This window comes from Apus apus, chromosome 23 (assembly GCF_020740795.1).
Source record: "Apus apus isolate bApuApu2 chromosome 23, bApuApu2.pri.cur, whole genome shotgun sequence".
Classification (NCBI taxonomy): Eukaryota; Metazoa; Chordata; class Aves; order Apodiformes; family Apodidae; genus Apus; species Apus apus.
The window spans coordinates 5,183,793-5,206,666 of NC_067304.1; the positions used below are offsets into that span (position 1 = coordinate 5,183,793).

At 47.7% G+C, this 22,874-nt stretch overlaps 1 protein-coding gene across 1 annotated transcript in view; it reads left to right on the forward strand.

Annotated features, from left to right (window-relative positions):
- LOC127393846 (CUB and sushi domain-containing protein 1-like) overlaps nucleotides 1–22,144 on the forward strand; it is a 71,439-nt gene extending 49,295 nt beyond the window's left edge. The window contains 31 exon segments of the mRNA XM_051639332.1: nucleotides 6,300–6,482; nucleotides 6,650–6,829; nucleotides 7,046–7,228; nucleotides 7,398–7,622; nucleotides 7,921–8,112; nucleotides 8,366–8,465; nucleotides 8,752–8,837; nucleotides 9,741–9,935; nucleotides 10,545–10,724; nucleotides 10,822–11,013; nucleotides 11,183–11,282; nucleotides 11,456–11,541; nucleotides 12,081–12,275; nucleotides 12,506–12,688; nucleotides 13,712–13,894; nucleotides 14,036–14,218; nucleotides 14,351–14,533; nucleotides 14,669–14,851; nucleotides 15,290–15,472; nucleotides 15,695–15,886; nucleotides 16,143–16,242; nucleotides 16,808–16,893; nucleotides 17,622–17,776; nucleotides 17,778–17,802; nucleotides 18,433–18,615; nucleotides 19,294–19,476; nucleotides 20,370–20,549; nucleotides 20,802–20,831; nucleotides 21,019–21,094; nucleotides 21,370–21,454; nucleotides 22,062–22,144. Of these exon segments, the coding sequence (XP_051495292.1) occupies nucleotides 6,300–6,482; nucleotides 6,650–6,829; nucleotides 7,046–7,228; nucleotides 7,398–7,622; nucleotides 7,921–8,112; nucleotides 8,366–8,465; nucleotides 8,752–8,837; nucleotides 9,741–9,935; nucleotides 10,545–10,724; nucleotides 10,822–11,013; nucleotides 11,183–11,282; nucleotides 11,456–11,541; nucleotides 12,081–12,275; nucleotides 12,506–12,688; nucleotides 13,712–13,894; nucleotides 14,036–14,218; nucleotides 14,351–14,533; nucleotides 14,669–14,851; nucleotides 15,290–15,472; nucleotides 15,695–15,886; nucleotides 16,143–16,242; nucleotides 16,808–16,893; nucleotides 17,622–17,776; nucleotides 17,778–17,802; nucleotides 18,433–18,615; nucleotides 19,294–19,476; nucleotides 20,370–20,549; nucleotides 20,802–20,831; nucleotides 21,019–21,094; nucleotides 21,370–21,454; nucleotides 22,062–22,085 (4,514 nt within the window). The 3' untranslated portion in view covers nucleotides 22,086–22,144.
- Nucleotides 22,145–22,874: the final 730 nt, after the last annotated feature.

A 22,874-nucleotide genomic window follows, 5' to 3' on the forward strand; every position in this document is an offset into this window, starting at 1 on the left:
TTTTATACTTTTTTTTCCAGATGTAAAAACTAGTGGTGACTTGTAATGTTACAAATAAAAACCTTAAATTATTTAGCAGTAAGTGTTTGTCTTTCATTCGTCGTGTGGGAAGCAGCTCTTTTTCCTTTATTCTTAGGATGATTTTTGCTGTACCCTACTTGCATTAGGTGGTAACTGTAGGGATGGTACTTTGTGCATATGACTTCATGAATGACTTCATGGCAGTGTAGAGAATGTGTGTTAATTGCTGAGCAGTCCCATAGCCTTTTGGTTTTCTGTTGGAAGTCCAGGGATCCTGGAACTTCCAAACCCTTTTGGTGTTCGTTCCTGAAAAACTGGTAAAACTGATAGAGAATAGGGAGACTATTATGTGGCTGTTAGGAGGTAACACCAAGTCAAGAGCAAAGCCCAGGGACTGTTCTGGCACTTCTGTCCGGTGTGTGACAGATTTACTCCCTAGGGAATAGAGCTTGGGCATTTTTAAGGAAAATGATAAGTAGGATGTGATTATTTTTAATTGTATGAGGTTCACACTCAAAATGTACTTAACTTCCTTTGTGCAGAAATGTGTGGAGTCAGCTGCCTTACAGAATGAAGCCTTTTAGGGGGTGGAATAGAAAAATAACTAATACACTATTTTTTTTTAGTTTGTGCTTGTGATACTGTGGACTAAAAATGATGGCAGCACATAGACTACACAGCTTGGCAGTCTGAAGTTTTGGGATGGCAATGAGCATTGCTGGGATAGGCAGTTTGACTGAAACACTGCAAATTAATTTGTCCTAATTGTAATGAATTCTGCACCATTTTTCTAAAACTCAGTCCCACGCGAATGATTTCATGTTAGAATCTGGAGCTGATAATTGAATCATGGACTTTGTGCTAAGCAAAAGGCTGGCTGCAGTAACACTGTGTTATTGCCATCTACTGGTAAAACAAGTCATGTTCTCACAGTGGGAGCCACAAACTTGGGTCCAGCATTACCTGGTTTAATGTCAAGTGTGAAAGAGGTGTCAGGGGTTGAAAGGCTTCTTGTGTTGCACTTAAAATCCGTCTAAATGGTCACTTTTGAGTGTGGTTCATACAGGGTAGTGAATGTGGAGCTGAGGCCTGAAATCAAGAGACTTGCAGCAGTTAGGTATTGTCCAGCAGGGACGCCTGTAATCTGTCTACCTGAGACAGAGCCTGGTACCAAGTAGCACACAATTTTATTTGAAAGGAAAAAAAGCTGAGTGAATAACAGGTTAAGGCAAACAAACAGCACATGGCACAGAGCTGGTCAGAAGGGTGGGTGGCTGTGCCCTCACACACGGGCCCTGGCTTGCTTGAGTTGAAGAGTCTTAGTTAGGTGTTTGAGCAGATGCTTTGCTTTCTCTGTCAGCATCCCTCCTAGTTGAACGTGATGCTGACTGTCCTCCTTGGTGCAGGATGTTCGGCCAGGGGGTGTAACTTCAGGGCAGAGAACAGCGTACATGTTTGTGGAGCTTTTGCTGGTGTTTGTTTCTAAGGACTTTGGGGGGCAGGGGAATGAAGTTTTCCATTACTGCTGCTTTTCCCCCTACATCATAACCGATTTCAAATGGTGCTAGACAAAAACTGAGACTCTGAACACCAAGAGAAATCGGTCAGCCTGTGTAAGAGATACTTTCCTGGCTCAGAGAAGAATCCTCTTGTAGATGACAGCTACACATTCTGTCAAGATGACTGTGCAGTGGCCTGATCAAATGCTTCATCCACACAGCGAGCGTCTGTTCTGGATATGATGTTTGACAAGAGTGAGGTTGAGCAAAAAGAGTTTAGCTTCATTTTAGCGGTTTGGATGCAAGGGTGTAGAAGTCTACTGAAACTGAAACATTACTAGAGATTACCAGCAACAGATTTAAGAAATAATTCTAGGAAAAGGAGTGGATTCTGTGTGCACCAGTGTGCCATCATCACGGTTGCTGAAGGCACTTCTGTGTTTAACTGCTGAGATCAAGTTGTTGGAGGGAATTTCTGTGTTTGCAGAGCAAGTCTCTGGGAGCAACAAAATGGTAATTCTGTGGTGATAGAGTCCTTAAGCAAAGAGTGGAAATAAATTTGCTCTAAGTTAGTAAATTAAATGTCAGAGTCCTAGTGGTTGTTCAGTAAAGGAGTACTCTTCCTGTCAAGATACGAGAAGTGCTGCACTGGTTTTCATGCAACTTTCGGACCACTTTACTCTGGACAACTTGAACTCAATATCCATTGTTTATTAAGTAGAAATACAGTGGAAGGAAGCTGTTCTTGTTGTGGCCCTAGCTTCAGAGAGTGTATACAGTGGTTGTATAGATGTCTAGAAATCAGGTGATGTTACAGAGTGGATGGCTAGCAAAAAAACAAAACAAAAAACATTGGAAAAAGTGCTGTTTTAAGGAGCAGAGGCCATCAGTGGAGTTAGCAGCTGCTTGGTCCCCTCCCACGCTGTAATTCTTGCTCCTAGAACACTGATTTCAAATGGTGCTAGATACAAAGTGGGAAAATCTAAGCCACCATGTGAAACCAGCTTCCAGAGGAAGACACATCTTGTGCATGGCTGCAGGCTGAGAGAGAAAATCCTTCATCTCCACCGTACCTAGAGAAAAATTAATTTATTTAATTTCATTAGAAAGTCAGACAGTTAACCTGGGGTTATTTTATTGACGCACTTTTTGGGTGTCTTGCGAATAGTTGAGGCTGATGGAGAAGAAATGAAACGTGATGAAGAAACCCACCACTCTGTCAATGACTGTCGTTTCCTTTCACAGCCAGGTGGAAAACACTGAAGCTCTTACCAGCAAGTAGTGACAAAGGTCTGACTTCTTTTAGTGCAGAGTATGATGCTGATGGGGTGGAGGGAGGGAGTTTAGTTTGTGCGCTGCAGTTTTTTCAAGCCTTTGCAGATGGAACCAGGCTATAAACCCCATTCTGTCTAAGATAGAAAGTGTTCTGGTTTTCCATCACTTACTGGTCTCAGCATCACCAGAGAGGACAGGACAGGTCGGGTGTTTTTTGTAACAGGAAAAGGAAGTGTGACAATCATGATGGAACTGCCTTTGTCAGCTGTATCACATGGCCTGTAAGTGCTTTTCATGACCAAGGAGTTGCAGATTTTTGTGAGGCAAGTTTTTAATTCTGTAGGGACAGTGAAAATAAATTGCATGGAAACTACTCTGAGTGTGGGTCAGAACGAAACCTAAAAATGGAGCATTTGCAAATCTAACTGTAAATGGTTCAGAAAGTTGTTAAGGAAGTAGGAGAGTGTGAAAAGGAGTGGCTGGTGGTTATTGGAAATGGAATAGGTCTGAGCAGTGCTGTAGTACAGCACAGCCATGGTATTTAACCTGCAGTGTGTATCTCAGTTCAGTGGGAATAGATGGGGTGGGTGTCTTGAAGCCTGGGAATGACTACACATGTGCTTAATTCAGGAACTATCAGAACCTGCCCTGTGTCTAACCTGTGTGGATGCAGAAGTTGATGTAAAATGGAATAGAGTGCCAGAAGTGGAGCTGAGAGTTTCACTAATGACCTGGGTTTTTGGCAACTCTTTCCATTAGTTTTGTAACCAGATCAATGAACCTGCTTCAGTGCCTACGTCCTAATGCACACCCCCAAGCAGCAGAGGAATAGCTCAGAGAGAAAGAGCATGTCCTTCCAAGAAATGGGGATGGAGGAAAAGTGAAAGAGCTGCACTAGATTACTGTGTCTGGGTATTTACTGTAGTTTCTAAATCCATTATCTGGGGCAACAGGGTGAAAGACAAGTGGAAAGCAGGTTCCCTCCCCAGTGTCTGTCTTGCTGGCACAGTTATTTATGAGGCACCCTGTTTTATCAGCATGAGGATTTACTTCTGAAAAGCTGGACTGAGAGTTACTGCTCATGGGAGGTCAGTTGCAGCATAGATAAAAGTACCAGAGCAGCATCTTTCAGAAACAGGCTCAAAGGGAGGGTTAGTTTGGCTTTTTTCTGGTCTCAGTAGTAAGCATGTGGCTTAACAGTAAAAAGGAATCCTTATTAGGGTTTTCAAAAACAGTTGATGGAAATGTCCAATGTTTGTAGTGCTGAAAAAGAGCTTCACTAGAGGTATGAGACTTGCTGGCTCTGAACACCTGTGCATCCTTTCCCCTCCCCTCCAATGGAGACTAACCTTTCCAGAAACACTATGCAGCAGTTGAAGACCAATGGCTCATTCAGTATTTATAGTTTGATAAACCCAGGTTTCACTTCAGCATAATTAAGTTGCTGCTGCCCCTCTTCCAGGCTACCTGAAGATTGTTCTAGGCCCTAACACCTCCCCTTCTCTCCAAGCAGCCAGAAGGCATCAGTCCTTCCTGTCACACTGCAGGGACACCTTTTACTAAGGGTACATCTCTGACAGTGTCTGTCTTTCCAAACCTAGCAGCATGCAGAGGGGAGGAGAAAAAGAGCAGTTCCAGATGCAGTGATACACAGTGATCAGCTATTAACATGCACACATGCAGGAAAACAAACTAGTTCTCGTCTCAAGCACTTGCTGGCGTCTGTTGAATGTACATATGGACACACAGACCAAGCAAATACTGTCAGCTACAGCTGGGTTTGTCAAAGTGTTCTGAACAATCAGGAAAAGTGCAGTGTTATCAGTCTGGTTTTTTTTCCTCCTTTTTCAGACACATTTTAGTCACAGTACTAAGTCCTGTAGCTTCTTTCAGAGGAACATCTCAAAGCCTTTCACGGGCTTACTGCCTTCTGCATTCTATATGAGACAAAGGCGTGCCTGCCCCGTGGATGGGAACTTCCCCCCTGACTTAAGACCTGTAATCTAGTGTGCAGCAGGAACAAGGCAAATCTGGATATCACAGACCTGATTTTTCAGGACCTACGGTTCATACATAAAGGCACTTCTTGGGGCTTCCACAGTAGGCAAAACTCTGTGGGACCCTGTGTGCATCATAAATTTTTTCCTCTATTTTCAAATCACAGAGTGAAACTCAGGTTTGTCAGACCCTGGTCTCCCCTGGAGAAAATATTCCTGTTTTACATGCAGAAAATCTGAGCTTGATTCATCATCCCCACAGTTGAGGAATGAGTCAGCCCAAGGCCAGGTGCAGGGCAGAGGGGTGTGACAGTACAAGTGGTGACCTGTAAGGGGAATTAAAATGAGTGAACTTCTAAGGTTTCAAAAAAGCTTCCTCAGCCCGGGGGAGCGTGTAACTGCATCTGTTTGTTGTGCAGCTCTGTTACTGTGTGGTGCTGCGTGGGTCAGGTATGGACAATGTGCCCTGACTTGCAGCCCGAGGCCGGCGATGGGGTGTAACGCTTTCTGTGCCAGCCCTGCTGCTGACCTGGGCTGAGCAAAGGTGGAGGAGATGCAGCACTGCTCTGTGAAGTTAATGCTTGTGACTAGAAGGTGGCTCTAGAGATGCTACTGCTGTTATGGGCAGCAAAAGCACGTACTTTCCTCTTGAGTTTAAAGCATAGTGCAGATTTTTTTTTTCCTTGATTAGGACTAGAATAAAAACTAGATTGGATTCCTGAGTCAAAACAGTCTTATTCTTCTAGTCCTACTATTGTAGCCTTACAGTTGCTGTATAAATAGACAAGTTGGAAGCCAGGCATGGGTCTGCAGCCCCTGTGCTATTTGCCTCCACCCCAAAACCAAAGGCAGGCTGAGCACCAGGCTGGGGTGTGCAGCAGATACAGCCTGTAGAGCCTTTCATCCCACTTAGCTCTAGCAGAGCAATGGGACAGTCAGGCCTGCTTGACATTTGAGTCACTAATTTAAATTCCTATTAAGGGTAATCTGTCAGAGCACTCACTAACATTTGTCTAACTGTGCTGAGCTGTCAACAAGCTGCCTATCATTCTAACCCATTTTTTAAAATGGTCCAATTGTTCAAGAGTTTGGGGGTGAGGGGAAGGCCAGGTTTTTGTTTGTTCATTTATTTAACAGAGGGAGAAACAGCTTTTCCAGATAATTTAGAACAGATCAGGTGATTGGTAATGAGTGTGATGGCTGAAATTTGGCTTGTGATGAGGTCTGAGAGATGCGTTTTAGCCTTTTCTCTTTGCATGGTGGCCTCCCTGCAGGCACACTGGTGTGTGGTTAACTCTTGCTGTTTCAGGTGAGTTTGTGAGACTTCAATCCCATGGGTTTGGTTTCCATAATGGTGGTTGCATGAGCTGCACCTCTCACTCTGGGGCTGGGTGCTGGTGACCCCCACTCTCTGTCCAGGAACTGGCACATCACTTCATGGGATACCAAGTGCAAAGAGGTCTCTCCAGAACCAGCACTCAGATGAGTTTTTCCCCTCCTTCTCCAGAAGTGACATGTCCTCAGCCACCAAACATTGCCAATGGGCTGCACAGCGCACAGAACTTGGAGAAGTTTTCCCGAGGAGTGACCGTGTACTACAGCTGCAAGGAGGGCTACCAGCTGGTTGGGAACACATCTGTCAACTGCACGGAGAGTGGGGTGTGGAGCAGGCCCCGGCCCCGCTGTGAAGGTGGGTGGGTGCTGCTCTGCTGGCTGTGGGCTGGCAGAAAGGCTGCTGCATGTCCTGGAGGAGCAGAGCAGACAGGCTTATGGCACTGATGGGAAGGGAGGGGGCTGTGTGTGCAGGATCTGGCCCAAGCACTCAAGTTTAAGGGATGTTGTCCATGTTCCCTGCAGCAATTGGCTGTGAGATGCCCGAGGTGCAGAATGGGAAGGTCCATGGGCTGCAAAGCACCTACAAAGCTGGAGAGACTCTTCGCTTTGCCTGTGATGAAGGTTACGCTGCAGAGGACACGTATGAGACTCGGTGCCAGCCAGGGGGGACCTGGGATCCTCCAGTGCTCATCTGCAAAGAGGGTGAGTGTGGGTGCCTGCTGCCTGCACCAGGGCAGCCCTGCCAGGGTGCTCCTTGCAGCTGGAGCAGAGTGTGCAGGCAGAGCTGTTCCTGCAATGGGCTTTAACCCATCAGTGCAGCATCATGGGCTTTAACCCATCAGTGCAGCATCACGCTGACTCCTTCCCCCCCTGCACACTCTTCTCTCACTGAGTTAGACTTTTTCTCACTTGTCACAGCCCGGCCATGTCCCATGCCTCCAGGGGTCCAGCATGGAAATCACAACGGGCAGGGCAGAGCAGTTTTTACCACCGGAATGTCTGTAACCTACACCTGTGACCCTGGCTACTACCTGGTTGGAAACGCTGCCGTGTTTTGCAGAGCATCAGGGAACTGGAGCCAGCCTGGCCCTCGCTGTGAAGGTGTGTCTGGGGCCTGGGCCCTGGGGGGAAGGTCACAGCGTGGCTCTGAGGAGATCTGTGTAGATGTCATGTCGCTTTTTCCTGTTGCAATTTTAACAACCTGTGGGTTTTTTATCTTGTTCTGTTCTGACTCCTTTCGCACGTGGCGGTGGCACGTGGGCACTCCCAGTGACTGTCTGCATCAACCCCGATATCAAGAATGGAAGGCAAGTTGGTGGCCAAGGACTTACTTCCGCACCCGGGCAAACAGTGACATTTCAGTGTCATGATGGTTACAGCCTGCAAGGCAGTGCTAAAATCTTCTGCCAGGAGGATGGCAGCTGGCAGCCTCCTGTTCCCATCTGCGACTGGCTGTACCAGCACCAGGAGTTCTCAAGCACGTCTGAACTGCCAGGTAAATTGTGACACAGCTGCCTTGGGGTACACTGCTATTTAATGTCCCCTAACACTGTTAAAAACATGTGCTTAAACCCTGTCAGTGGAAGATCTAAGTATACCCTGGGAACAAGAACCTGATTTTCCAGAATCCTTTGGGAAAAATATACTGCATTTGTTTAATAGTGATTATATTAATACTAACAAACAATTCTGTAAGGCAAACCAAATGCCTTCCCTTGTAACAGTGCTCTTGCTGTGCTTGCACCCCACATGCCTGTCCTGCTGATTCTCATGTCTGTTTTCTTTCTCACTAGGTGGTTGTGGTGCTCCTACCAGGTTTCCCTTTGCTGAGCTAAACGAGAAGCATAAAAATGAAATTGATTTTTCTGTTGGGAAGACTGTGCAATACACTTGCCGACCTGGATATGCAAAACAGCCAGGAATGTCACCTACTATTACATGCCTTGAGAGCGGAGTGTGGTCAGAAGCACTAGAGTTCTGTAAAAGTGAATAGCTCCTTGATTTGGTGACCATTGTGCACAAAGGAATAGGTTCTAGGTTCTGTCCATGCTGCAAAAACCTTAACTGGATTCTGGTGTTCAGAGAATATGTGACTAGTAAAGCCATGTAACTTTAAGCTATTTGAAACCCACCTGGGGGTAACTGGAATCGTAGACAGATTACTGGTGTAATAGTTGCATCTGTTGTGCCATGGTATAGATAGAGAGAAGCCTAAAATGAGGTTTTCTTCTCCCCCAGGGAAAAAATGCAATCATCCTGGTGAACCTGTGAATGGGAAAATTAGTTTCTTAACAGATCTCCTGTTTGGGTCAACAGTGCTCTACAGCTGTGAAGAGGGGTAAGTCCTGGTTTTGGCTACTGCTTAACACAGAAAGGATTAGGTACCTCTCCCTTTTTTCCTCCATTCACTCCCAATAAATGGATTACAACACACAAGGTGTTCCCTAGCTTATATATCCATGTATATACAATGAAATTGTAGGCAGAGTGAGGAAGGGAAATTCTCCTCCAGGGCCACAGCTCTGCTGGCTGCAGGGCTGAGCACGCTGTCCAGGGTGGTTTGGAAGAGGCAGTATCTCCCACTGGAATGACTGGGAATGAATGTTCAATCCTTCTAACACCAGGCACAGGTTAATTGGAAAAGCCAGCAGACGATGTGAGGTTTCTGGTGGACGTGTTGCGTGGACTGGTGACGTTCCCACTTGTCAGCGTAAGTAGCTTACACCTCCAGGGGCTTTGCATGGATCTGGTACGTATTTTCCAGCAGAGACTGCTGGAAGTTTTTTTCTGTCCTAAGCAAATGTTCTGGAAAAAGGCACAAGATCTCAAAGCTTAGTGTACTATAGAAAACAATGTCTCAGCTGGAGCATTTTCAGCAGTACTTCCGTATCCTTGGACTGATATTATAGCCCTATTATTAGCGGAAGGGAAAATACTCTCTTCAACATAAGGGTTGTTAATGTTAGACAAAGAGGGACCAAGGCACAGCCCTAAGGAGAGGCAGAGCACTGTGGCAGGACCAGAAGCAGAATTCCAAAGTCCCAAATTGGGGGCTCTCTCTTTCAGTACGAGCTCAGCTAACTGGTGTGTGTGCCATGAGCTGCTGAGCTGCACCTCAGCAATCCCACGGGGGTGTTTCTCTGCTGATTAAGTAGTGCTGCTGATTAGGTGACTGTTTCATATGAAGAAAGAAATGTTTACTGGTACATTCTGGGATTTTGAAGCATTTTACAGATTCTCCAGGTACATGTTAACCTAAGGTGATGCATGGATTGCTGCCTGTGAGTGCCTTTGCAGTGTGTGCAGCTGAGAAATCCGGATTTTACACAGGCAATGCAAAATAAATACATGTTTTTTTATTTCTTGAACAGTAGAAAAGATACAGCATGTAGGTGTTTCCTCCACAGAGGTTTGTCTTATTGGTCTGCTTTCTAACTGTCCTAGAATTTGCTGGCCAGGCAGAAGGGATCCAGTTGCCTACAAGGCCTGACCTAGGTCACTTCCCTGCAGCTGCTCCATCACCAGGACGAGTGTTCATGCCCCACAGACTGAGGGGTGTCTAGTACCTTGTCACTGCACTTGAATATCAAAGCCTTGTTCTGCACCTCTGCAGGCATCCCTTGTGAGCCGCCTCCGGACATTCCCAATGGGAAGCACACGGGCAGCCTGTTGGAGGAATTCCACTATGGCACAGCCATAACATACACCTGCAACCCTGGGTACCCGCTCCAGGGAGAGCCCTCCATCCACTGCACCACCCGGGACGGGAAAAACGGGGTGTGGAGCAGTCCCCCCCCACACTGCGGAGGTAGGGATCATGGAATCTTGGAGTCATCCTGGTTGGAAGGGACCTTGAGGATCATCAAGTCCAACCATAACCTAACGCCCCCTACCATAACCTAATTTACCCATTCAGTGCTCAAATCATGTCACTAAGCACTGTATCTACATTTCTTTTCAACACTTCCAGGGATGGTGACTCCACCACCTCCCTGGGCAGCCTGTTCCACTGTCCCAACAACTCCTTTGGTAAAGAAATTCTTACTCAGGTGCAATCCTCCTGCTGCTACTGCCTCATATTCAGAAAGACTGGGAAACCTCCAGAGAACTGCACTTCTTGCCTGGTTCCTGCTAGGGCAGGATTGGCACGGGCTGTTTGTACAGCTGAGGCCAGGCAGGAGGGAGGAGGCTGGAGTACAACCCCACTGACTCCAGCATCCCCAGCCTCACCTTTCAGCTTGGGCCTCTCCCTCAGTGTTTGACATGGCTGGATGTGGGCAGTACATCATCTAGGGGAAAATTATTTTCAGACTTGTGTCTTGAAATGGCCTGTGACTCTCAGTGGCTTCACAGGCACTTACCACAGCTCTGCATACTGCCTAAGTGCCTGTTTTGAAGATCTGCGCTTCTTTTCCAGAGCCAAGATGTCCTGTCCCACGGGTCTTGAATGGGAGAATATTGTCTCCTAAGACTACCTACAGCCACAAGGACACCATTGCCTTTGAGTGTGATCCAGGCTATGTTCTGCAAGGCCACAGAGTGCTACAGTGCCAACTAAACAACACCTGGGAGCCCCCCGTGCCAGTCTGCAAGCAGGGCAAGTGTTCAAACTGTGCTGGAATGTTCACCTTCCCTGCCCAGTCTGCGTTTTCTTGACTCCTCTAACAACTGGGCTGGCTTCTCTTTCCCAGCAGCTGGCTGCAGTGCACCTCCCAGACTGGCATTTGCTGAGCTGAAGGAGCCGCACAGCAACCAGAGAGTGTTTCCCGTGGGGAGGACGGTGGGATACGTGTGCCGGGCTGGGTACAGCCAGCAGCCGGGAGTGCTGCCGGCCATCACGTGCCTTGGCAATCAGACGTGGTCTGTGGCGCTGGAGTTCTGTAAAAGTATGTCCTGAGAGTGCTGAAACCCCCCAGTGTCTGGCTTGGCTGGATTTTTGCTTCTTTCTGACTTCAAGGGATCCTTTACTTTACGCAGCCCGCTCTCTGTGACAGCATCCCTGGCTGGGATGGCAGTGAGAGCTGAGGGCTGATGGTGGCTGATGTTCCCTTGCAGGGAAGCAATGTCCTAACCCAGGGGATCCAGAGAATGGCAGAGCTGTTGTCCTGACAGACCTCCTCTTTGAGTCCAAAGTTAATTACACTTGTGACACAGGGTGAGTCTTGTGACTAGCTGAATTCAGCTGCCAAGCGAGAGCAAAGCAGATCTTCGGCTTTACATGAAGGAACCTAGTTCCCAAGTCAGAAATCTTGGCTGCCGCTTACAAAGGTTGTTAAGAAACCTCAAGTCTCTTAATGTAATTTAATTAATCCCTCTGTGTGGCTCCAGGTACAAGCTGGTTGGATTGTCTCAGAGAACATGCGAGGTCTCTGGCACACGTGTCTTGTGGAGTGGAGATGCTCCTGTCTGCCAGCGTAAGTAGGCCACAACAAAAGGTCCCTGGGGATGGCTTGCAGGAGAAAGTGGCACAACCTTCAAGACAAAGATTTCTCAAGTCACTGTATATGGAAAATCTTTCACGTTTCTTCTGTTTTGTTTTGAAAGCTTCTGAAAATGTTTCCAAAGGTCTTTTTTTTTTTTTTTTTTTTGTTTAATCCTGGTCTAAATTGGCAAAGCCATTAAGATTTTAAACTCCCTGTTACTGGGGTAAGAGTTTCTCACTGGTCACATGTAGGATTGGTGTGGCCAGCATGGTTACGGAAAGGGAGGTAAGAATTGTCCTACCACCTCCGGCCGCGGGCAGCAAGGAAGTGACTCACAGGAGGGTGCAGGTTTTCCTTCTCACATGTGACTTTTTCCATATGAGGTTTGTCTCCGGATAATGTGGGTCATTGTATCCAGAAAGCACCACCGCTAAGATGGGTTCATCCCTGTCAGTTCCCTTCCTGGGAACTAAGTGTCCCGCATCCCCGGGTGCTGCTGATGCTAAAACCCACCTTCTCTGTACCTGCAGCTGTCACCTGTGGTCCACCTCCAGACATCCCCCATGGGACACACAGCGGGGGCTTGAGGAACACCTTCTCCTACGGGGACGTGGTCACCTACACCTGCGACTCTGGCCACTCTCTGGCTGGAGATCCCTCCATTGTCTGCGCCGCGGTGGACGGGCAGCAGGGCGCGTGGAGCGGGGCTGCGCCGCGGTGCGCAGGTGGGGCTCTGCACGGCGTCTGTCCCCAGCTCTGGGGGGGCAGCAGGAATGACCCCACGCCTGCACCCCCTGACAGGAAGACAGCTAACACGACAGATATTTATTCAAAGGGATTAATCAAATCGTCTTCCTCGTTCGGTTTTTCGAGTCTGCATTTTTTGATGTTTTTTAAAATTTTTTGTTTGTTTGTTTGTTTTCCTTGCCCCATCTGTATTTCTTGTCCTTGGCAGAGGTGAAGTGTCCCCCCCCTCCAGGCATTGCCAACGGGAAGCACAGTGGCCAGCCCTCAGACACCCACCTGCCAGGCTCGGCCGTGCAGTACAGCTGCAGGGATGGGTATTCCCTCATCGGGAACGCCTCCATCAGCTGCACCCCCGAGGGAACGTGGAGCCGGCCCCGGCCCCGATGTGAAGGTGTGTTTGTGTTGGCTTCTCTCATCTTGCCCTGGGCCTTTTCTTTCTCCTTGGCTCTTGGTCTAATCACTGCAGATCACATCTTCAGTGAGAGGCAGAGACCAAAGGTCCCCCAGGCAGGAGGAGCTCTGTCTGCCTCTGTGGATTTCCCTTTCTGTGCCCCAGTAAGGACAGACTCTCAAGAGCAGTTAAATAATGATATTTTGTGTAAGAATAAGAATCAGTAGTGTTGACATGCCCATGACAGTGATGGAAGGGGTCAGCAGCAGGTACTGACTGCCCTGATCAGTGTCCTTCCACACCCAGGATGGGCTTCACCCCCCCAGCAGTGCCTTGTGCTCTTCCCTTCCAGCAAACGGCTGTGAAAGACCAGAGATCGAGAATGGGAAAACAACTGGGAAAAAGACCCTGTACAGACTTGGGGACCTTGTTGTCTTTGAGTGCGATTTTGGTTACGCCTTGAAGGGCTCTCAAGAATCTTGGTGCCAGTTTGGGGGCATGTGGGACCCTCCTGCCCCGAGCTGTGAAAAGAGTAAGTGGAACTGAGGAGCTGGGTGGTGGCTGGTTTCTTCTGAACCACCACGTGAGTGCACCTGGCAGGGTGCAACCACCTCACATTGGAGGTAAAGGGGCTGCTCTTCAGGACTGGAATGGAAAAACATGCACATACCTGTCCCCCCATCTTCACTCAGACACTTGTCTGTAGGGCTTTCATCTCTTTAAGTGAACCCACAAAGAGACAGAGAGCCAGGCTGGTGTCTGAACTTATTCTCAACCACAGAAAGTCCAGAGCAAGCTGTTAGGGCCACAGATTAAATTATCATTCTTGATGTGAATAAGCTCAAAAAACATGAAGGCTGGAAGATAATGAGAGTGGGAGGGAAGTATAATTCAAGCAGTGACAGCCAAGCTATTTGTCACTGCTTGTAAATGGGGCAGAAAGAAGTTAAAAGGCTGCCTTTCCTACCTTGGTGTTTGTGGTACCAGCTCTTCACCAGTCATGACTTTTTTTCCTCCTTCAAGTGCTGCAGTGTCCTTCCCCTCCAAATATCAAAAATGGGCAGCATGACAGCAAGGATGTGAAAGTGTTTGTCCCTGGAGTATCAGTGAAGTACTACTGTGACCCAGGGTACGTCCTTACTGGGAAAACAACAGTTTCTTGTTTGGCATCTGGAACCTGGAGCATCCCTTACCCCCGGTGTGATGGTGAGCTGCAAATGCTGTTCCCCACAGTGAAAAGGGGCCACTCGGCCTTCCCTGCGTTCTGACCTGGCAAAAACAAAAGGGGGAACCCCCAGCTCTGTCAGCCACTTCCCCAGCCCATGCTCTGTTGCTTTTCACTTCCAGTGATCACCTGCACAAGCCCCAACATCCAGGGTGGAGAAGTGGCTGGCGGACAGAGCACTGTGTACCATCCTGGAGCCAATGTCACCTTCCAGTGCCACCTGGGCTACGTGCTGCGGGGCAGCCGTGAAGCCAAGTGCCAGCCCGATGGCCGCTGGGCACCTGCTGTCCCCACCTGTGAGCCAGGTGAGCACGGGCACACAGGGGGCTACAAGGAGGATGCTTAGAGCAATCCTTGTGCTGGAGAGGCCCCAAGATCCAGAAAACACAAACCCCAAAAGTCCATTCTGCTCTCAGTGAAGATTTCCTTCCCGGTAGGGCGGCTGTGTCCCTCCCCGGTGGTGATTGATCGCGGCCAGCACGACGGAGAGGATGTGAAAGTGTTTGCTCCTGGGATGTCTGTAAATTACAGCTGTGATCCTGGCTATTCTCTTACTGGAAAGACAACTCTGTACTGTATGGCAAATGGAACCTGGAGCATCCCTTACCCCCGGTGTGAAGGTGAGCTGTGAATGCAGTATTGCAGAGAAAGGGCAGACCATCCTGGTCATGAAGCTTTCCTGATTTCAACCTCACAAAACCAAAGGGGGAACCTGCAGCTTCCCCAGCCCATGCTCTGCCACTTCTCGCTTCCAGTGATCAACTGCACAAGCCCCAACATCCAGAATGGAGATGTGGCTGAAGGACAGAGTTCTGTGTACCAACCTGGGGACAACGTCACCTTTCATTGTCACCCAGGCTACGTGCTGCAGGGCAGTGGTGAGGCTGAGTGCCAGCCTGATGGCCGCTGGGTCCCCGCTGTCCCCACCTGCAAGCCAGGTGAGCATGGCCATGGCTTCTCTTGGCACAGCTCTGGCACTGTGCTCCAGGGCCCTGGCAGCCTTTGGGAAGCCAAAGGCTGGACAGCTCATGGCCAGGGACCATCTGCTTTTGAGGGAAGGGTCCCTCTCAGCTTGTTTGATTGCAGAGATTGTTTTGTCTGGGGGGGGAAAAGGGCATCTGGGGATCTGCAGAGAGGAAGTTTAGGGCCATCTCTGTGCTGGAGAGGCCCTGAGGTCGTGCTCTCTGCCTCACTCATACCACTTTGGGTGCAATAGTGTTTTGTTGTGTTAGGTGTGCTCCTCTGCTGGGCAAAATCACTAACATGCCATTGTCTGCTCCTGCCCTGTCAGTGCTGCCTTGTCCCCATCCCCCGTCGCTGCCCACCCATGTTATTCTGTCCATGCCCTTTTTAAATTTTGTTTGCTTTCCCTTTAGAGCTGCAATGTCCTTCACCACCAAATATTGACAAAGGAAGTCACAACAGCCAGGACTTGGAAGTTTTTACTACTGGGATGGTTGTAAATTATAGCTGTGACCCTGGCTACAGCCTCCTGGGAGAGGCATCAATTTACTGCACTGAATCTGGAAACTGGAGCCTCCCTTTTCCTCAGTGTGCAGGTACACTGTGGAGGTTATGGACAGTCTGGGAATTCCTGCCATCAAAAGCCTGTAGGACATGCCCTTTTCCCCAGTCTTCCCATGATGTTGACTCCTTCAGTCCTTCCCTTTTCTTGTTAGTTTTGTTTGTAAGTGTTTATCTGTGCATACCCAATATCCATTTTTAAAACAGCTTTGTGTAGTTGATATCCCTGTTTCTCCCTGTGTTTTCCTTCCCACTAGGTGGCTGTGGTGCTCCTCCAAACTTAACCTTTGCTGAGCTAGCTGAGGAATACAAAAATCTGACAGAATTTCCAGTCGGAAACACCGTGAGATACAGCTGCCAGCCGGGATACATGAGACACCCTGGAGTAGCGTCCACTCTGACATGCCTCAAAAACCACACGTGGTCTGAAGCGCTAGAGTTCTGTAAAAGTGAATAGCTCCATCTGTTTGGTGTTGGTTGTTGAAAACTGGCTAAGCTACAGCTGTGGGTTTCTTAAAGCAATTTTTTAAAAGAAAAAAAGATTCGTACATGGCTTCACTAGTCACATAGTTAGGGCAGCTATTGGCCTTTTAAAAATCACATCTTTTTTGGTGACTGATTGTGGACAGATCCTTAAGATATTTTCTCATAGTGCATTACAAAACCACAAGAGAGGAGTTTAAATGCAGCCTTGTTCTCTCCCAGGGAAGCAGTGTAAATTCCCAGAAGCACCAAAGAATGGCAGAGTTTTTGTTCTGACAGATCGTCTTTTCGGGTCAATTGCGAACCACTCGTGTGAAGAAGGGTGAGTCTCCTGCTGCCCCTGCTGCCCCTGCTGCCCCTGCTTTCTGAGCTCAGTGTTGGGCGAGTCACAGCAAAGGCTCCAAGCCCACTCCCCTGCACTGGCCATGCTCTCACAGCTGGCCAGGATTTGTGCTTTGGTTCCAGTTGTGCCACACTTGCCTGTGCAGGAAAGGAAAAAGTGTCTCTTATTTTTCACTGCCTGTGCTCAATATCCCACTTTGCAAACTTCAGTTTCAGCCTGCCTCCTCAGATGGCTACCCAACTGGAGCTAAGAGAGCAAGCAAGCCTGTGCTGTGAGGAGGCTCCAGAGGTTTGAAAGTCACTTGGATCTGAATCCCAGTTTAGCACCTGACCCATCCAATCCACAGTAATCTGGGATCATTGCTGTTCCTCTTGGATCTGGAAAGAAGGAGCTTGGTATCCCTTGTTCCCACGTGTCAAACCAAGACAAACACAGGCAGAATCAGGCTGCAGAAGGAAACCTCTGGGGGTGGTGTCAGAGTGGGAGGTAAAACCCAAACTGAGTGACTTGGTATCAACTGATATTTCTTTCTGTGTAACTCCAGGCACCGGCTGGTTGGACAGTCGCACAGGCGATGTGAGGTTTTTGGAGCAAATGTTGCATGGAGTGGTGTTCTTCCCATTTGTCAGAGTAAGTAGGTCACGACTAGATCTGGCCCTGAAATGCCAAATTAAGTCCCTAAAATAAAAAAGTGGCATGTCCTTAAAATAAACAGAACCTTAAGGAATAAGACTTTTAAAGCATCGTGTTCCTCTAGGATTGTTTTGTTTTGCTTGCTTAGTTCTAGGAATCTCGCAGATGCCAGCTTTTGATGTTTCAGAGCTCTGTAGAATGAAGAGTTGTGAGATGCCTGCAGGGATTTGACCCCCATATTTCACAAATATAAACAATAAATGAAGGAAGAAACGTGTCCTGTAGTGGAAGAGTGGGATATTGAGTAAAACTGAACTGAGATCTTCCAAAGATGGTGCTGTTATCCAAACCACAAGGCTGTTCTGCAGGAGTTGAGGGTTGCCATTAGTCTTTCCTTCAGATGGAATTGGTTTGGAAGGCACCAGGTTGCTATAATAAAGCAGTCGTGAGAATGGCTAACAGTGCTTATGGATTTCTATACCATTTAATATATTTCCTAGAATATATTTGCATTATTCTATTTATAGACACAAAACTATGTTTATACAATAAGGTGGTAACCCTCGGTACCTAAAGGAACTAAAATAGGCCTTGATGCTTGAAATTATTCAAGTGCTACCTGTGAAACTCCCCTGAGCAGTGGCAGGTTATGAATGGAATTTATAGATGCACAAATTACAGCATAGACATGGCTTACTCTTTGAGACAATGAATTTGTCTTTCAGAGGTGATGTGTCCAGCCCCACAGATCCAGAATGGGAAAGTATCTGTTCTCAAGTATCGCTACATGTACAGAGACACTGTTACCTTCAAGTGCCGTGAAGGTTTCACCTTGCGAGGCCACCACACAGCCCAGTGCCAGGCAGATAAAACGTGGGACCCCCCCCCTACCAGTCTGTGAGCAGGGTAAGTGTCAGCACACTGACCTGCCAGCAGATTCCTCCTGACTGCTCCTCCACACTCACTGAAGCCACATTTGGCTTTATCTTTCCTGTTTGCTCCAACTACTTTCAGGAGAAACCAGAAATTAATCCTTTTATTTACACTTCTCTCCTCACACAGATGAGCCAGGTTTTAGGTAACACTGTAAGTATGAGCATGGTTTGCACTTCTCTCACCCTGCTTGTTGCAAAGCATAATCCACATTCTCTTCATTTCCCCAAAGTGAGAAATTTGGTAGCTTCATGGCAGGGCACTGACTGTCAGAGAGGAGTGAAATTTTTGCTGGAAATATAAAGGCAGGATGATGGAAAACTAAGATAAATTTGTGCATTGTGTTTGCTCAACCAAATGTGTATTTTAAACTCTTAATGCTGCATCTAGATGGAGTGGCAGAACACTATCATCATCATCCTGGTACCACAAGGAAGCCAGGTAGGTCTGTTTTAAGAAGAGGCAAGATTTATTAAATACTACCTTCTCCTCCAAACCAGTCCTGCTTTTTACAGGGAAGAGGGGTAATTGCACTTTTTAACGCTCTTGCTATCATGTTTTTTACAATTAACATCACCCTCCCACCCTCTCCTCCTCTTTCAGTGGTGAAGTGTCTGCATCCTCCACGCATTGCTAATGGGAAACACAGCAGGCACCTGTCAGACACTTTTGGTGTAGGAGCCCTCGTGCACTACCACTGCAAACGGGGCTTCTCCCTAGTTGGGAACAAGTCTGTTCGTTGTACAGCACCTGGAGTCTGGAGCCGTCCCCTCCCTCGCTGTGAAGGTGTGTTTGGGCTCCTTCCACTGAATCTTCTCAACTTTACACGTGTTAAACATTAAGTTATATTTGTGAGGGGACTTGGTGAAACCAGCTGTTGCTTCAACAAGCTCCACCACTAAAGAAAGAAAGAGGCCTCTGGCCAAGAAGAAGGTCTCTGTGGCCTCCGTGGTCTTTGTCTTGCACAAGTTTCACAGTTTAGAGGGTTCTTTATACCCTCCCTGTCGGCAGCTGGGTGTGAGCCCAAGAGTTGGGAATGGAACAACCATCAGATTGGAGTCCCTCTGTTGGCCTGGAGACATCACTACAACTGAATGTACCACTGATAATGTCCCAGCAAAGACGATGCTGGGCCATGTTCCTTTGTGTTGGCAGAAACGTGTGTGGTGCCACGTGCTTCACAGATGATCTGGGGTGAAGTGGGTGCAAAGGGTGGGCAGGGCTGGCTCTGCCAGTGGATCCAGGGCTGTGGGAAGAGAGGGTACAGCCATCCACAAGTCCTTAAAAGTTTCCCCTCCTGCCTGTATGAGCTCTGGTTTGATCTGCACAAAATCAGTTGTTGAGTCTTGGTGAAGAAATGAAAAATGAACAATCTAAGGGCTGTGAAGCTGTGGTGCCTTAGTGCTCTCTGGCAGCCCATTGGGATCCTCATGTCAACACTGCTGTTTGTCCCTGACTTTCCAGTTGTGAAGTGTCTCCATCCTCCAAACATCACCAACGGGAAGCTCAAAGGCAACATCTCTGACAGTTTTTCCTATGGAGAATCTGTATCCTACACCTGCAATCCTGGCTATGCACTGCTTGGGAATGCTTTCATCAACTGCACCGTGTCAGGAACCTGGAGCCAGCCACCTCCTCAGTGCAAAGGTGTGTGAGTGCTTGGTTTGCTCATATTGTTTGAAGTTTGTGGTGGCAGAGCCATCAATTCTGGCAAGCAATTTTAATCTTTGCATGTTTTCCATCTCTGCTCTTGTTGCTATGAATGAGCTCATAGTGACTTTCTTCCAGTAAAATCTTTTTATCTTTAGCAGAAGAGTAGAAACTTTTTCCTTCCCTTTTTGTGTCCCTCACTCCCCAGTTATCACAAACAGGAAGGAAAGGGAAATATTGTATCAGAGAATTTATCTCTGACGAATGGTCTGCTGCTTACACACGAGCCTGACTATTCCCTTTCTTGGAAAATGCCTGGATATCTGTAACTTGGCATTTCTGAGTAGCTCTTTGTGAAGGTCAGTCATCGGGCAAAGCAATAAAGGCAATTTCATGAATGTCACAAGATTCCTAGTATGGGTGTTCCTGCATGGAAAACTGGACATTCACTGGAATAAATGTATCACCCAGTCAAAGTGCTTCCTTGGTGGAGTTGCAGCCACCTCAGTGACTCAAGGGTTGAAAAGCCTTGGATAACAATGGGAGGAAATAACCTACCAATTGCTTATGTAAATAAGTCAAGAGGCTCTTTAAAAGAAGCAGTCTCACTGGAAAGTTCACCCTGCAATTCCACATTCTCATGGTTTTGAAGTGTCCTTAGTAACTATTATGTGTGATAGCAAAAATAAATATTAAAAATAAAGAAGATGTGAAACTAAGGTGAAAAGATAGATGTTGATGTGACCCCTTTGGTCTCCCCTGAGAACAATCTCCTCCAGAATTCTTGGGCTTGGACTGTGAAAAGTGATTAGACTCTTAAATGGAAGGAACTAACTCATTATATTGAAATAAGTGGTATGAACAGCTTTTTCTGTTACTTCTAATTTCAGAGATCAGATGTGTATTCCCAGAAGTTCAAGGTGTTAAGAAAGACATACGAGGAAATACTTACAGCTCGGGGACCAAGCTGACTCTTGAATGTGATGATGGCTACACGCTGGAAGGCGTCAGCCAGATTCGGTGCCAAGAGGACTTCAGCTGGGACTCTCCTCTACCAGCCTGTAAACTGAGTGAGTGAAATGTAACTGAAGCCAAGATCAAACCGAAAGGGGCAAACACATTTGAAATATGCAAAAGTCTTTCTGTATTAAAAAAACAAACCCGAAACATATATATTAAAAATGGTGTGGTTTTTAAGAAATCCTGTCCCGTAGGCCTAAGCAGTAAAAGCTTCATTGATAAAGTGATTAATCACTACAGTTGGGACACATCATATTTTGTTAGAACAATGTGCTGATTTTTCTTTTTCCTCTTCCCTTCAGCATCACACAAGTCTGGTTCAGTAGGCCTGGGTAAGCAGCTTAGAATTTTTTTTGTTTGTTTTTTCGGTTTTTTTTTGTGGCCAGATCTTCAGCTTTCTGCAGTGGCCCCAGAAGCACCATTTCCCTCTGCTTGCTGTGAAGACCTGCCTTGTTATGTCCTTTGTGTTGATTCGTTTTAAAATACACAGTGAGAATAACACATGCTCTTCCCTCTCAGGAGTGGCAGCTGCAGGAGTCCTGCTTCTCCTGGGGGCAGGCATTGTCTGGATAATTATTTCTAAGCAGAAGGAAGGGTAAGGAGGTCTTCTGGTTCCTTCATGTCCTTTGTTGCCAAGTCCCAAGTTTTATACACTTTACACACTTCAAATATTTGCTGGCTGTGCCTGGATCTTGTAATTTTCTATCTTCAGCTCATGCTTACAAACTGTACAAGGCACAGCAAACCTGGAATCAATGGTGTGGTTATGTGGTTTTCTTTCAAGACTCTCTTCCTTAGAGGAAAACCAACCTGAGTGTTCGTTTACAAACCAATACACTTCCTTGTTTTCTTTTTTTTCCTTTCACTTAGCTACTATAATACATATGAAAGCTACAGTTACCAAGCCCCTCTCACCCTGAACACGGAACAGAAATATTCATGTCTTCCACAGAAGGTATGGATTTATATTCCTCAACATAAAATATCAGTTATAACTGCAAACTTGAGTTGTTCCACCATAGTCATTCCAGTAGAAAACGTCCTTCAATCTTCTGTTAAACATTCTGGGAGGGCCTGTTTCCTTTTCAATACTCTGAAGAGATGACACAGACTTCCAGCCTTGCCTCTGATTGTTTTTGTTTGTAAGGATTACCTGTCATTTTAGAGAGCTTACTGTCTAAAAACCTCCCTTAGCAGCAGTAGCATAAGAAAAGGTCTCTGAACTGGGCCTTTGGGGTTTTTTGCTTGCTTTCACACCTACTGCAATGCCATTTTTACTTACAGGTAAATCTATTTTCTATGCTGAATCTGTTAGACACTAACAACGAACTTTCTGTGTTAGCAGCACTCTGAAAACAAGCAGTTTTGCCTACAAAATGGCACCTGTAAACTTTACCTTTTTAATTATTTTTTTAAGGCCAGTTTCAGAGAATTCATCCTTCGAAACAATAGATTTCCCAGAAATTCGCTCCTCCCTCCCCGAGTTATAATGAAATCTCTAGACATCAGTGTGAAAACAGGAAAAGCCTCATTGTAACCCCAGGACGTCATCTTTTTCCTAGGCTGGGGACCCGTGCTGCCACTAACCAGGACTCGTTCCCTGCACAAGGGAGCAGCTGCGTGGAAGCATCCCCCCCCACACCGAGACCGAAATTCTGGGGCAGAAAAAAACCAAACCAGAGGCGCTTCCCTGTAGAAACATTAATTCTGCTTCTGCTCCCAGTAATTACTGAGAGGATGGGACAAGGCTCAAGCTGCACAGCTGCTGCTTCAGAGGGGTTCCGTGCTCTGCCCCTGCTCAGTGTTTCTGCCCACACACCCCGTGACGAGCCGGACCCACAACCCCATCCCTGCATGTGTGGAAGCCACAGGTTGTTAAACCAAATTCTGCCTTAAACCAGCAGCTGCGTTAACGTCCGCAGCGTCTTCTCCCAGCAACACTTTATTTGCAGCGTTCCTCTGTGGACGCTTCACCCAATAAAGCCTGAACGTGGGACAAGAACCGCTCGGGGTGTCGCGTCTCTTCCAGCGAGCAGAGCGTTAAGCCGCGGTTGTTTCTTACCGCCGCCGGGCACGGCGCTTTGTCTCCCCGAGGAGCGGGCTGCTCCCCTGGAGCCAAGGACCGCTTGGGGTTGTCAGTCGGCGCTGACAGGGCAGCTCCCCCCACTCCGAGCCTGCCCCGCGCTGCCCCGCGCTGCCCGGGGCCGCGGCGCGGGAAGGGGCGGGTTCCCCGGGCCCCCCGTGGCGGCGGGGCCGGGCGGGGCCGCGCATGCGCCCCAGCCCCGCGCTGCGTCTCGGGGCCGCCGCGATGGGGCCGCTGCTCGCCCGGGGCCCGGGGCTGCGGCTGCTGCGGCTGCTGCCCGCGCTGCTGTGGC